General features: G+C 39.8%; 1 protein-coding gene across 7 annotated transcripts in view; it reads right to left on the bottom strand.

The window, feature by feature from the left end:
• The window catches only part of IQCH (IQ motif containing H), a 207,255-nt gene that overhangs the window by 56,496 nt on the left and 135,090 nt on the right, over positions 1 to 15,669 (bottom strand). For 6 of the 7 annotated variants that reach the window (XM_068536684.1, XM_068536694.1, XM_068536703.1 and 3 more), the window contains one exon: positions 11,675 to 11,866. The exons of the other annotated variant lie outside the window; for it this stretch is intronic. In XM_068536684.1, coding sequence (XP_068392785.1) covers positions 11,675 to 11,866 — 192 coding nt within the window. The remainder of the gene's footprint in view (positions 1 to 11,674; positions 11,867 to 15,669) is intronic. 7 annotated transcript variants of the gene reach the window in all.

Below are 15,669 nucleotides of genomic sequence, written 5' to 3'. Positions count from 1 at the left end.
ACATTATGAGTGTATTTAATACCTTTGAACTGTAGACTTAAATATGGTTAAGATGGTAAATTTTATGTTATGGGTATTTTACCACAATAAAAAAAATTGAGGAAAATAATTACAGAATGTCAGGCCTAACTGAACTAAGGAAAAGGAGTGTTTATGTGTTGGGGTGCGGGGAGACTAGAGATGGAGATGAGATAATGAAGGAGTATGTGACAGCTTTGCCACCTAAGTCTTGAAACTAGATCTCTATCTGTTTAAGGATTAAGTCGAAACTCCTCAGTACGACACACAAAGGCCCTCTGTGACCTGGCCTCTGATTCCTAATGTAGCCTCACTTCTCTCCTTTCTGGCTTTCAGTCTCGCCTGGGCTCAACGTCTTTCCTCCGCCTTCCTTCCTCCCCTTCCTCACCTAGCTGACTGCTCCTCACCCTCTCTGAGTTAGTTCCAGTCATACCTCCCCCAGGAAGCCTTCTCTGCCATCCCTGTGGGGTATCCTTTCCCCATGCTCTCCAGCTCCCCGGGGGCTCCTTAATGGCGTGGTCAGTGGCTTTGAGGTCAGGCTCCCCAGCGCTCGGTACAGGGAACACTCAATATTTGTGGACTGAGTCGTGGCGGTGATAAACACAGGGACCCAGCCCCGAAGAGCTGAAGTTACAGAAAAAGGGAAAATGTGAAACCTCGCAACAGGTTCCCTCCTTGCTGCCCAGGGACCACCTGGGGGGATGACTACTTAAGAAGCACCAATTCTTCCTGGGTGGATTTTATGAGATTCCCGGCCTCTGAGGGGCACTGGAAAGACAAATGAGGTGACATTTATGAAGTGTCACCTCCGATGCAACATGCTATGTGAGGGCCAATAATTAACTTGTGAGGCTGTAGCTTGCAAGAGGCATCTGGACACTGTGTCAGGCTGCCCTCACTGCCTCTGCTTACAAAGCCAGCCATTCTGCCTTGATCTACAGCGTTTGCGCTGTGTACAAAGCCATAGCAAGGGGGTAAATTTCCTAGAGGAAAGTCCGCTGTGGAAATTGTGTCCCATCGTGAGAAGTACAGGGCCGAAGGCACTGGCAGGGTGACATTCGATAGGGGATGCTGGGGCACACAGAGGCAGCTTGGGGCCACGAGGAACTCTCTAAGAAAAAGATATGCAGAGGAATAATGGGGTGGGAGGTATTAACTGTTCAATTTATTTCTTTATTTTGAAAGCATCTGATAGGAAATAGAAGGATTATACTAAGAATGGCCTTAGTTCCAATGAAGAGACATCAGATGCAAGTTCTCAGCTTGGGGGGAGTTTCTGTTCTCTAGTGTTTATCATTTTGCATAGTTCAAACACAATTACCACAACTTGAAGGGCAGATGCTAATAAGGGAAGATCTGTAGCTATTTGGGCTTATTCTGTTCAGAGTAAACTTAAATACACACTGATGCACACAGACACAGATGTACAAAACTGTGACACACAAACCCCCAAATTCATGTGAGTCATCAGAACAGTATTCATAAAATACTTTCTCTTGTCACAGCAGGCTCACATTCATTATCTCCTTTGGTCCTGACACCAACACTCTGAGGTGGGCCAGCACAGGATTGTTTCCCCTGCTCTACAAATGGGAAGCAGAGGCCCCTGGAGTGAGGAGCCTTGTGTAAGGTCACTGGCTGAGTTGTCAGATTCTGTTATTGGGTGATTTTCAACACGTGACTGAAGACAGAAAACAACAGAGTTGGGGAAACCATTGCTAGTTTGCCTTCTTCCCCACTGCTTTTCACCCTTGCAAAGTGTGTGTGTGTGTGTGTGTGTGTGTGTGTGTGTAGAATATCTGTTACAAGCCAGCAACTGGGGCACACATTCTCTATCTTACATACTTATGAAATGAGTAGTTCAGTGAGGCACATCAAGGTGATAGACTACTGGTTAGTGTTTCAGAGAGTTTATCATTCACATGGAGCAGATCATTTAGAGCTAACAACTCTGGAGGTGTGGAAAGGAAAGCTTAGACCTCATGGGTGATAAACAAATGTTAGAAAAATACCCTTCACTTCTTGAAAAAAATCAATTCCAGATCTTCATTCCATTATGATTGCACTGGCTCTGGCAATGCACATTAGCTGCTGGCCTTTGTGGAGCTAATAGCTCTGGAGCAATTCCCATCCAGGAGGAACCTGAGCCGCATCTGTGCCACTGCATAGCCTTGTCACCCTGTATCCATATTTACCCCTCAGAGTGCATCAGTGATAGTCATGACCTTGGAGTGTTCCAAGATAACTGCAGGGCCTCCATCAGCCTGACCAATGCATCCTAGAGATTCTTGTCTATCAAGCATGGACCTTGCCTCTCAGCTCTCTCTCTTTTTTCTATCAAGAAAGTATAAATTTGAAGGAAGAGGTATTTGACTGAAAGAAATTCAGGATATCTCAGGAGAAGCTGCTAGCATATCAATTTAATATTGCCCTCAATGACTAAAGCTACTTCAAGCTCCAGAGAGTTAACTTTCCCAAGTAAATTCTAAGTGTGTGTGTGTGTGTGTGTGTGTGAGTATGAGTGTGTGTGTGTGTGTGAGTGTGTGTGTGTGTGTGTTGGGGAGGATGAGCAAGGAGGAAGAAAGAAGACAAATTAGAATGCTCTAAATGTCAATCTCACCAATACTCCTTTTATTTCAGAAGCTTCTTTGCTGGATTGGCAGTGTTGAATTAAGTAAAATAACTTCTCGGCTAATCACCTCCCATCTCTCACATCAGACATTGGTGTTGTTCAAAAGAGAAACCAAGGGACCTACCTAGATGATTCTGCTTTATAGAGCCTTCTGATATCCCTAAATGGAGGAATAGGGCCAAAAGGGCAAGACAATCACTTGAAAAACTAAGCAAGAATGTCAGTGTTGAAAGAGGCCATCTGGAACATCTAAGACAAATGCCTCGTGTAACAGAAGAGGGGATGGCGCTTCTACACTCATACAGCGAGACCACAGGAGCTCTCTGGCTGCCTCTGGCTCTGGGGTGAGTGGTTTCCACCACCCCTGCTGCCTCTTTCAAAGGGAAAGTGTGGGTTCCATGAAAGGTGCTCAGGATTTGAAAGGCTAGCGGCACAGAGGTGGAGAGAAGGGAGGGGTTCCTAATTTGAGTGTGAATTTAGGAAGGTTACTTCGCTTGCACAGGACACTTTTTACCACTATAGTTATTTTGTAGGTAAAACAATAGCTCTCTCTTATTGAAAGCTTACCATGTGGTAGGTCTGTGCCAGGGATTTTATATTTATTATCTCAAAGCCAGTCTCTGAAGTAGTCATTATCATCTCCATTTCATGTCACACACCCACGAAGTAGCAAACTGGGATTCAAATCTAGCTGCTACCAGTATGCCATAGTGTGATGAGATCTGGGTCTGTAACTGCCATCAGTGGGCATTGATGGTCCATCTGGGTCAGATTTAGATCATCCACATGTGGATGCTAAGTCTGTGCTGTCAAATTTATGACAAATGGTAGAATGGACATCTGTTGTTGGCTGCCTAGCATCTTTGTCCCCTCATTCCAGGTAATGATATCCCCAACTTCCTTTCAGGAACTGTCCCTACCCCATTCTTAGCTATGCAAGAATTGAGAGTGACTCCACGCTCAGCTCCAGGGATGGGCCCCTGGTTAGCAAAGCCATACCCTGGCCACGGTGATTGGTTCAGGAGGGGCACATGACCCAGTTAGGCCAATCAAGTGTTAGGAAACACTTGCTGGGGCCTTCTGAGAAAGAAGCTTTTATGCTCTTCTGAGAATGCTGCCTGGTGAGATGTTCTCTCTTCCTATTACCTTGACCGGGGACAAACTCTAGGAGCTACTTGACTAAGGACAAGCTCCAGGAGCCACTGGCAGCCATCTAGCGACCCTGGGGACAGCCAGCCTTAGGATGGAGCAGACATTATGCACAGTACGGAGGAGTGGTGGAAAGTAACTGGGTCCTTAGTGATACTGAGCCACTGGATTAAGCCTTGTCTGATGCCAGAGCCAATCTCTGGATTTTCACTTAGCTGAGATAATAAATTCTCTTTATTTTTTATTTTTATTTTTAAAAATTCTCTTTATTTTTAAAGTCATTTTGAGTTGGATTTTCTGTTATTGAATATTAAACATTTTAAACTGATACAAAGGGTTGGGCCAAACCATGTATCCACAATCCATGCTGGATGCTTAAGCCAGCAAATGCTCTGATCACTCTATGCATTGGTTACTCTCATTCTGCAGTCAGTAGTGAGGTTTTCACTCATTCCTTTCCATTAAAATCATTAGCAATTGTCCCTCTTTAGAGTGCAAATATAGGCTGAGAGGATGAAGAAAAAATGAAAATGTCTTCAGCAAGTCATAAACTACTTCCCACACCTACTTGAAGTTTAAGGACTACCTTAATACTCCATGTTTAATTGTTAATTGAGGGTTTAAAAATCAAAAATGCCAACTTTGCCTTCGATGAGATGGAAAATTATGCTGCTGTAGAAGGTAACATAATGTAAAACAGCCAACGTTACCAAGGCACACAAATGCTTTTGGTATGTAAAATTGCTTTGTAAAATATTTGCTCCATCTGCTGAAAGCGGCAAAGACAATTTTCCCTTGATAGCTAACGGCCCATCTTGGCTGTGTGGCAAGTGATTCGCTGCGGTGGCGGCTCTCATTAAACAGAATGGTGAAAATGCGGTATATAATTCCATACTTATGTAGCATTATCCACTCGCTGCTTCTCCAGAAGTCTGTCCCTCATTATCCAGGCCTCCACCTTGCACCAACAGGCAGGCCTAGCAGTTGATTTGACTCGAGAAGCGTTTTGTCCAACTGAGGCACATATGTTGCGCCTCCATTCCAGAGCTCAGCACAACTGCTTCGCCCCGACCAGAAACGCTAGAGAGGTTCATTCCCTTTCAGCTTTCCAGCTCTTCAACTGCTGTTTCTTTTTTCCCCTCTCCACAGGGGGCCATGATTTTCCTTCTAGGCTCACCCTGTCGCGCTGCATGCTGGGGGTTTCAATAGATAAAGATTAAGCATTTCTTGAAATTCTTACTTGAACTTTGCACATACACAAAAGCAGGAAAAATTTTTCCCATGGGCCAGAGTGGCCACCATAAAAGCCCGACAGGCACTGCCCTTGGTTCATGGTGTATGTGGTCGTCTGTGATCGCTCTCTTTAAAGGAGTTGTTTACACTGTACTCTGAATTACTTCAACAACTGCTAAAGGAACAATTAAAAATAAATAATCCAGGGTGGTTTAAAAAAAGAAGAATATGTTCATGTTTTGGGAATAAAAAGTAGTTGCAGCAGCAAGTGGTAGATTTTTTTAAAGATATTTTTAATGTTGGACAATGGGTTTAAAGGCAATTATATTAAATGTGAGTGACATCAAGTAAAAACATATGACTGTTTTAGAGATTACACAATATTTTAAAGCAGAAACCACGCAGTTTAAAAATCAACCGTAAATGGTAGTGGCCATAATTATTATTATTGACAATAGGTTTCTTTCTTTCCAGTTAGAGAAATATCGCTGGTTGAGAAAACTGCATATGCTGAAAAAGCTCTTCAGTTGAAAATTAAAAACAAAAGAAAACACATGTGCCCTTTGGACTTGATTTTTCATTCAAGTAGTGGGGAGCGGGGTGAATTTGTCGACTGAAATGGGAGACTATCAGGAGGGTTTATATTTTAATTTTATACAAAATAAATGGGCAAGCATCTGCCTTTCTTAATCGGAGTCTGTACCTTCTTTGATATTTCCACGTGTACAGAGGTATATACTTGAGGCGGATGTGATAGCATTATATATTTAGTATTGTTTTTTCTACAGACCATGCTTATTAAAATACCAGGGTAATAAATCAGTGAATTCCAAAAGTGAGGATTTTTTGTTTGCTCTGGCACAATTACATGAAAGTCTGGGTCTTCTCAAGGGCATCCCTCTCTCACCGAGGGGCTTGGAGGACAGACGACCAGAAGCAAATGGCGCAGTGGCCGGCAGAGGAGAGTAAAACCCACTCTGAATCTGTTCCAAATATCCGTGCCTGCTCTGTGGCTTGAAGCAGATATTTCCAAAAGAACTCCAATGGGGACTTCCTGTATGTGAAAACATAACCAATTCTTGTTCCTCTCATCTTTTGCTTTATTCCTTCCTTCCACGCTGTTATCGCGAAAACTGGTAGTTAAATTCAATTGATTCAAAATATTCCGGATCCATATGGTCGCCAACCCTGGAGCTGAGGCGATAGCGCCTCACTGCTGTTCTCAAGCATTTGCCTCTCCCCTAGTCCCCAGATGGTGGGAGTAACATTTAAACCTCCTTTTCTCTGCCTTGTACAATAGACCTTGGCACCATTTCAACTGTTTACTCCGGTAATTAACAGCTCTGATACCACAACAATTACAACTCCTATACTCTCACCACAATAATGCTATGAATTAGTGAGAGCTAATGGCTGGAAGGTAGAGCGTTTCCAGACTGTGAGATCTGTGCATTTTTAGAATAAAATAAAAGGTACAAACAGCATGCTTGCAGTAGACAATGATTACCTAGTAATTAGTTTACACAAAGCTTCCTATTTAATGGCAAAACGCTGTAATTAACGTGTGACAGAAAATCAAAGGGTACTTTGTAAGCATATGAAAAATTAACACTGCAGGCCCATAGCTTTATGTACTGATTAGAAGCATATTAAATCAATAGGACACACAAACCAACAGCTTGTATAGCTGATTATTATAGGTCCTCAGAAGGGGGACCCAGCTTTCATTTAACTTGGGGAGGCAATTTTCCTTCTCCTGTCATCTTCCTCAGGCACAGAGAAGCACCTCACACCCAACCCTGGCAGCTTCATGAAAACAGCCATTGAACTGGAAGAAAACATTCTAAGTCATTTTCAGAGATAAGGAAAAATATGTAAATGACTAAGACTTTCCAATGATTGCGGTGACGTGCTGCTACACTAATTAGAAAAGACACCAACTGGAACCAGAAAATGAAGCAACCGGGTCTCAATCTTGTGGTCAGAAAAATCTCTACTTTATCAGGTCGATGCCTCTTTATACGACATGTAGGAAGTTTAAATAACTGGAATTAGTTTCTGTTTTCAAATTATAAGAAAGCAGGCTGCTGTCAAGGTTTATTCTTTTAAAGGCATTATCTGGGTAAATCATTGGGTAGGCACAACTTGGTCAACATTCTGTATCCGCAACAGCCACAATCCTGCGTAATGATAATTGATGCATAGAACAATGTTCTGGAAGCCTACAAGATGCTACAGGACCTTCTGAATCACCATAAAAAGATTAAATTGTATGTACTTGTTCAATATTACCTACAATTTAATTGTAATGCAATTCTATGGTAATATTAATAACAAGTAGCATTTCTTGAAGTCTTATGTGCTAAGTACATTGGTAGCCAATCCACAAAGGTTATCTCAATTAATTCTCACTACCTCCCCAGGAGACAGGTACTAATATTATTTGTCTTTACAGTTGAAGCGATAGAGACCTGGAGAGCTGAAGTGATTTGCCCATGGTTCCCCCCGAGTAACCTCCGTGTGCCTAGGCTGTGGAACCCACGAAGCCAGGCCACCTCCTACTTATCCTGAATGTTCAGTTATTCATACTAGCCTATTCCAAACCTCATTTTGCTTCAAAGGAAGTTTACATGTCAATCTGGAACAGGAGACTAAAAACAAACGAACAAAATATGTGGTTGCTTATCCAAAAAACAGGGTTTTAAAAACTCACTATATTTTTAATGCTATGTCTGATTGTGAAGATAGGCTACTTACTCTAAGCTCTGTGAGAATTTACAGGTTCACTAAAATGATCTTGTTAGTGTACTAAGTTGAGAAAGGCACTGAAAATTTGTCACCCCCATGAACGATCAAAGGGTGATATCTAAAACTCACTCTCCTCACCCATGCACATAAGTAGGTACGTGAGGCAGTTAGGTTGCAAAGCCGAATCCTACAGACCCCCCAACAGGGCCTCTTCTCTGAAACTATGAGGTGTGTGTACCGATGGCCCTCTTACATCTCAGCCTGCTGGCAGCAGGACAGCAGCTCTCCTGTCAGACAGGAAAGGGAAGAAATTTGAGAGCAATAGCTGTGGGACGTTTGTGTTTCCCACAAGTCTCTGTAGAAAGCAGACAATCTGCCACAAGGGCAGCAGGCCACAACGGCAGGGACCTGAGGGAGAACACTACTCTAAGGCTTTCAAACAACGGGTCTTTTCTAAATGGATTCAGCTCAGTGTGGCAAGGGCCCGGGGCCCGGAGGAGTGGACGTGTGTTCCAAACTAGGTGCGGATCATTTACTAGCTGTGTGAACTTGGGCAAGTCACTGCATTTCCCAAGCATCAATTTCTCCATCTGTAAACAGAGTGACAATACCTTCCGTATCAAAGTGGTGTGGAAGTAAATGAGTAAAAACTTCCGTTTTTTTCTGAGATTGAATGAGTCAATTCACATAAAGTGCTGAAATGCCAGGACTCCCATGGATACCAAAATCCAAGAATCCTCAAGTCCCATGTATAAAATGGCATTGCAGTTGCCCTCCGTATCTGCGGGTTCCACATCAACCAACCGTGGATCAAATATGCAATGGTACAATTCTATTATTATTATTATTATTAAGAAATATGGGGAAATGTCAAGACCTTATAGTGTATTCATGGGTCTACGAAATGCTAAATCTCACATCTAGGCCAGTATTCTGGCAACTACTCTTCTAAAGCAGTGTCACCAGGCCTCACTACCACCAAGCCAATCTTCTAGGAGCGAGAGAGGGAAATTTTACCCTTTAAAAAAAGAAAGAAAGAAAAAGGCACAAGAAGGACTAGTACCACAACAAATGTCTACCGGAGTCTCCCTACACTGTCTTAGGTGAGAGTATCCAGGAAGGTTTTTCCCCTACAGCTGTGTCTTTGCTTAAGCCTTTATTCCTACTAAACGAAATCCCCCCGACTGGGGAGTGGGGACTTTGGAGCATGCACACATGTGTAGATTCATTGAACCTTAACAAGCATTGAGTACTTAAGTGAGTGAATTTACTGGAACCTGTTGGCGGAAGTAGGTTTTGTTAGCTGGTAGGATGAAGAGAGGAAGGTTGGTACCAAGCCACCATGAAAAAAATGAGAGTTGTGCTGTTTTCATTGTGGCCATCATGTAACATTCTGCTTTTGCTAAAATCACCTACATGTCAACACTGATTTTTAAATGTGACTTCAGTGTTTTAGCATTTGTTGATTCCATGACTTTGTTTCAAGTCTCAACTGCAACCAAATAACTCTCGTTCTCAATTAGATAGGTAGAAAAAAAGATGATCTTTATATTAGATCCTTGAGTCTACACTGAATCATGCCTACGTCTAAAACCAATATTTGCATAAGATGCAAGAGCCTCTCAAAACAGTTCAAACTCCCATAAACAGCACTGTTTTTAATCTGTTGCCTACAACATACCAATGAGAAAAATCATGGTATCATGTCATAAACTGCTATGCAAATGATGCTATTTGTAAGTATTAACATAGTTTAGTGCTTACAGTCATATTCTCATTTCTAATAATTCTCCCAGAATGGAGTCTTTCTCTGGACTGTTAGCCTGCAGGATAGTCTTTCATCAAGAAGCTGAAATTTTTAATAACCTGCCAGCATATGTTTTGTATGTGCCAGGCTAGGCTTGATGACACAACATCTTCATTATCAAAAGAAACAGGTCTACAAACTGTAATAGGACATTAAAACATGCCTGTGCTCATAAAGTCATGTTTCGATGTCTAAATGTGCACCATTATGATGGTCTTCTGGAACAAAGGATAATTCTAATCCTAAATTTTCAATAGTTACACTCAGTGGAGATTGCGTTTCACTTCTACTCTGAATGTGATTTCACTTTGAAGGCAAAAGAATGTCAAAAGTCTCCTACAAAAAAAAAAAAAGCTCTTCAGAACTACTTTATTTTTTATTTTTATTTTTGGCTTCTAACCACACCCTGGCCAAGCACAGGTCTCAGAGTGTAAAAAGATTTCATAATCATGATTTTTCCCTTGTTAAGTTAAAAAAAAAGATTTAGACAGATTATTAATTATTCAAAAGTGTCACATTTGACAACATTAACAATAATGCCAAATGTATTTGGTGACCATTTAAAATGGTATTGTTTAAAATAATTGAAATTAAATAATATATATTCAGGTTTCTAAATGCAATTCAGCCAAATGCTAATATTTTAAATATTTTTAAAACTTAAAGTCAAACATTTCAAATTTATCATAGTCTAGTGTCAGGAGAATTTTATGAAAATTGGTTTGAAATATTGAGACCAGCAAGTACTTTGTACACTAACATTTCAGTCTTTTAGATTAAAAAAGTCATACTTTTCATGGTTTAATCTCAACAGTTTTGCTTAAACATTTTTTTTATATAAGATGAAACAAAATCTAGTCCAAGGAGAACACAAGAGAAACCTCTATGGGCCTCAAAATTAAATACATTTTCCCTGTTTTATTTTTTTCTAGAAGAGTAATTCACTTTGGTATCCTTTAAATAATACGTAAAAAGCTGGCCATGACAGGTACTGCATTTAGTCCATTCACTGATGGAGGGGGAAGAAAAGCCCAGAATAGATCATGAGGAGAACAGTAACATTTATCAAAGGGAACTCTCTCTTCTGACTATTCTCTAGATTTATTCATCATTTCACTTTCACAAGAATAATGGGGTTCTCTCTTGTGTGCCCCTCCCTTTCTATCACTTGTGTCTTGATTCATATACTGGTATAGTGGGATGCTCAAAGCAGATGCAAATCACTGCAGAGCCCACTACTACAGACGTCGGTGGGGAAGGAATCAGTTAAGGGAATTTGTGTCTGAATTTTCCTCATCAGTTATGCTTTCACCAGTAGCTCAGCCAAAACAGAGATTGGGATTAAGAGAAGCCAGGCAAGTCGAGGTCTCTGGATGCAAAATGACGCAACTTTTAGAATGGTGGGGATAATTCATATATGAGGCCATATAAAATTAATTATTAAGCAAGTTTGAAACAGACTAAGAAGTTGTACAATTCATCCTTCTATCAATATGTGTCGAAAAATCTATACACGTCACTCATATGCTAAGAGTTTTTACCTATTCAGTTCTTGCCAGGAGATTTTCTTGCTGGAATGTATTATTTTCTCAACATCTCACAGGCACCAGCAGTTACATAAATTTCCTTGAATTGTCTTCAAAAACATATGACTGCTGACAGAATGCTATTATACATTAGCTTCCAGGTGACAAGCATTCACTAATAGAATTTCTCTCTCATAATAAAATACAACTAGCTTAATAACAACACTTGTTAGAAGCATATGATCAAGACCCACTTACAGCAAATGATTAGATTTGTAATGTTATTTGAATATGGTAAAAAGATTACTTCCTAATTATCATAATCCATTTGAGGACTTTTAGGGCTCCAAGAAGGAACATTTAAAATAACCTAATCAACCTCATTCACTTTGTATATAAGAACTAAGGCCAAAGAAAGTAAAAAACTTGCCTAAGGTCTCACTGCTGGTAGGTAACGTAGCTGAGTCTAGAAGAAAGTGCCTTATCTTCTAGCTGAGCCTTTTGCTTTATCTCCTATCTGTTCACAGACACTTCGGGTTTAAGTCACCATCGAACACTCACTTGTGCCCATTTCTTGCTCCAGTCTTCACGGCTGTATCTGTGACTCTCCTTTAGGACCCACTTGTAGCACTTTAGGTGGGAAGGAATGTCACAAAATGCAGTCCCATTTCCTCCAAACTCATAGTCCATTTTAAAGAGCCAGCGTTGGATTTCCAGGTGATCAATGACCAGCTGACTCACCTGTTCTATGATCTGTGGGGCCAAAAACACAGCAACATTTAGTTTTCTGGATTCCTTCTTATCGTGTTAACTTAGTTGTGGTACTTCTCATGTGTCTTTATTTCAAACAGTCTGTTCATTCGGTTTTCTTCTAGTTATTAAGACATATTAGAAGAAGTTTTACGTGGTACGTGTATGTGTGTATATATATATATGTATATGGTGTGAAGCAACCACTCACCAGTGGGACTAAAGACATGTTTAAAAGTATAATCTTATTTATGAGAAATTATGAAATTATCATTTGCTGGCTTTTAAAGGCAAAAGGAAAAAACCTGTGAATATCTGTAATTGAATCTTGATACTGTTTTCTTGCTTTTTCAGAGAATTATGTGTTTACTTATTCTTCAATTTTTTTTTATAGTTTCAAGATTGTAAAAAGTTATAGTTTTGAAAACTTTAACTGTTTGGAGCTTTGCTGAGCTTTTAAATGTTCTAGTCTATAAAGCATTTAATTTTCTCCTCATTAGTGCACGTGAAATACATTCATTTGGCCGGTCAGTTGACAAAGTGTATTATGTGTATGTAGGTACAAGACTGATAAAGGAGATGAAACACTCATGAAAGCAACTTTCTTGGAATACACACCTATCCTACATCTTATTTGAAACTATTCCCTCAAGAACTGGGCTCAGTCACATGAATGTTTCAGGGATAGAAGTTTAAGCTCTAATATCACAGTAATAATAATGATGATAATATCTAACATCATTGAACTCTCAGTAGGATCTAGGCCTTTGGCTAAGCTCTTTACATGAGTTTTCTTTTCTTTCTCTCTCTCTTTTTTTTTTGGCCACACCACATGTCTTGTAGGATGTGGGATCTTAGTTCCCTGATCAGGGATTGAACCTGGACTCTTGGCAGTGAGAGCATGGAGTCCTAGCCAGTGGACCGCCAGGGAATTCCTGAGTTTTTTCACATAAAACTCATAAAAACCTATGAGGTAGGCATCATTATTAATTCCGCTTTATGTATAAATAACTGAGACTCAGCTAATTTAAATAACTTGCCCATGATCACACAGCACTGAGTGGCAGAGCAGAGACTCCACCCAGGCTGCTCTGAGTCCAATACCTAAGCCCATTTCTTCTCCACTGTGTTGCCCATCTCAACCTGCAGAGAGGTGGAGGAGAAGGGTGAGGTGGAGAAGGAAGTGAAGAGCAAGAGAAGCAACTTTCCAAACAGTCAACAAGCCATTTGGGATAAGTTTGAATCAGACAAAAGTCTATAGCAAGATTACTTAATTATAAGTAATACTGCTCTAGTAGAGCCTTGGTGAAAAATAACTCATTAGATCACAAAATGATTTTTTTGTTTGGTCTTCTCATCCAACTTTCCAGTCTATACTTCACAGAAAAAACAATACTAAGCGTTCTCTCTCCTGAGCCTACCCCATGTTGTTCTTGGCCATGGTCTGTGCTTAAGGAGGCCTCTGCAGCACTATTCTCTTCACCTTTGATAAGTTTTTGTTCACCAAATGGATTTTTTTAAAACTAAAGAGTGTGAAAGAACTCGAGGTTATAGTTCTGTTGAAATCTGGAGCTGGAAGATTAAAATTATTTTGATTAAAGGCACAGTCTATTCTCTTGAGTTGTGTCTTTCCAGCAAATCTTCCTGGGAATGTTACACTATGCAGCAGTGTAGAAGTTATACCAAAACAGGCATACTTGGGATCCCTGGAAGCTCCATGCAACCATGGGGTATTCAATTAGGGTGAAAATGAAATTGTCTTAGCTCCCTAATTATCAAGTAGTGTCTGTGGATAATTTGGGTGTTTAAATGACAAGTACTCTGGTCTACACACCATATGGCTATGAGCATAGCCTAGGAAGGTTTTTTAAATGTGCCTTCCAAGGTTACATCCCTTCTTTCTCTAATGTTGTGTTGAGAAGATAGATTCTATTTGTTGTATTATGGTCATACATTGCAGAAGTAGAAATGGTCTTTGGACTGTTAATATCCAATAAAATTCTTTTGCCAATGTAAGGAAAGTTGTTCTGGCACAGCCTTTTTCATTGTATGTTTGGATGTATTGTATATTTGGAAGTTTCAACTACTAACAGAATTATTATCTGTTTCTTCTAAATCCTATTATTTGTTGCTTCTGAGAATACTATAAATGGGTTCCTGTTGATGAATCCCGTACAATAATGAAAAGGATCAATAGTATTGTAAAGACTGCACCACTGGAAAGAATTATGTGCTATCTTTAAGTGCAAATTGAACAGTGCTTTAAAATAGCATCACCATTTTTGATTATTTAACCAAGGCTGTCAATATTTCATATGGAACACATGCCAGAAAGAGAACTTGCATGGTTACTTTATGGAACAAAACAGGAAATGCTCACTGTGCTCAAGTTGGATTTTTTAAATAAATAAATAAATTACTTAATCATAAACCAATGACTTTATGCTATTGCCAAACATTTATCATTTTCTATTTGAATCTCTCTGTTCAAAAGATGTAATATATTTTTTAATTGCCATACATTTTATACTGGTGTAGGGCAGAAGTAGAAAAATGTCTACTGCTAAAATCCAACTGATAGCCAGGAATATTTATTAACCTAAATTAAGATAATCACAGCTTTCTTTCACCAGCTTTAAGTTTATGATGCACATCGGTAAAAAGTCAGTGTTATTGATTCATTACCATCTGCAAATTCAAAACGCTGACATGTTCAGATAGGCACTATGTGGAAAAATCTCAGTGGAGTACTTCAATTCTTGTTGACCTTAGACATACATTTTCCAAACAGATAGCATGGACCTCAGTTATAACTTAGTTTATTGTGATACAATTTGCACATGCCATAGGTGAAATGACACCCTTCGAATCCAATTTGTCTATGAGGAGAGGTTTTTATCCTACTTCTGAATATCAGTATTAGGGGGAGGCTTTACTGCATTAAATGTTCCTGCATCTTTAACCACAAGTAACATATAAAGTTCTAAAATATTTCATAGCAAAGACTGCCTGAGTTCTCATCAATGGGGACAAAAGCAAAACTCACTCAGTATAAATATTGCACATACAGTTTAAGGCTTTGAAGATTGTTTAATATACATGTATGAAATTGTATCATTTAAAAATGCATTTCACTTGTATTAAGTCTATCAGCCTAGTATTCTACAGGGAAGCAGAGTTAAGCAATCCACTCTGTTACCTTCAAATTCCAGTGGCGGTTAATGACAATGCAAGGGACATTCCAGGTTAGGAGGAGCCCCTCTCTTTTAATCCTATTAAGATTGCCTGTGCCTTTTCTAGACACTGCCATCTTTAAGAGGAACTTCCTTCATGAGCCCATGTATTGCACAAGAACACTCTATCTAGCAAGACTGAAACACTTTCGGGGCAATTTAATAAGCTAAATTTTCAAATTAGTCTCTGAAAAGTATGATTTGTTGAAAAGCTTGATTTTGGGGCTCGGCGGCTATGAGGTGCAGAGCATCAGGATCAGGCAACTGAGAGAAGAAGCGTGATCCCTAAATATTGTCCCTTACAAACATCCTCATTGTGTACAGTTCTTTAGTTTCCCTAGAAGTGGGTGCCCAGAATCACTTGTGATTGGCTCAGAGTAATGGTTAAGAGATGTATTGAAACAGAGGTTAGGAAATGTTAACAGCCCTTTGTCTTTTATTTTCTTTATTGTGAAAAAAAATAGCAGTTAAATGGGAGAACACCTGCCAGAGCTAACTCAAAGTGGCTAATTTCTAGTTCTCTAGTGGCTACTTTTGTAGTGACTAATATTATATAATAGTTCTCCAAATAGT

Source organism: Eschrichtius robustus, chromosome 1, assembly GCF_028021215.1.
Source record: "Eschrichtius robustus isolate mEscRob2 chromosome 1, mEscRob2.pri, whole genome shotgun sequence".
NCBI classification, from domain to species: domain Eukaryota; kingdom Metazoa; phylum Chordata; class Mammalia; order Artiodactyla; family Eschrichtiidae; genus Eschrichtius; species Eschrichtius robustus.
The sequence above is the reverse complement of the archived record's forward strand: the minus strand, read 5'-3'. Positions and strand labels throughout refer to the sequence as shown.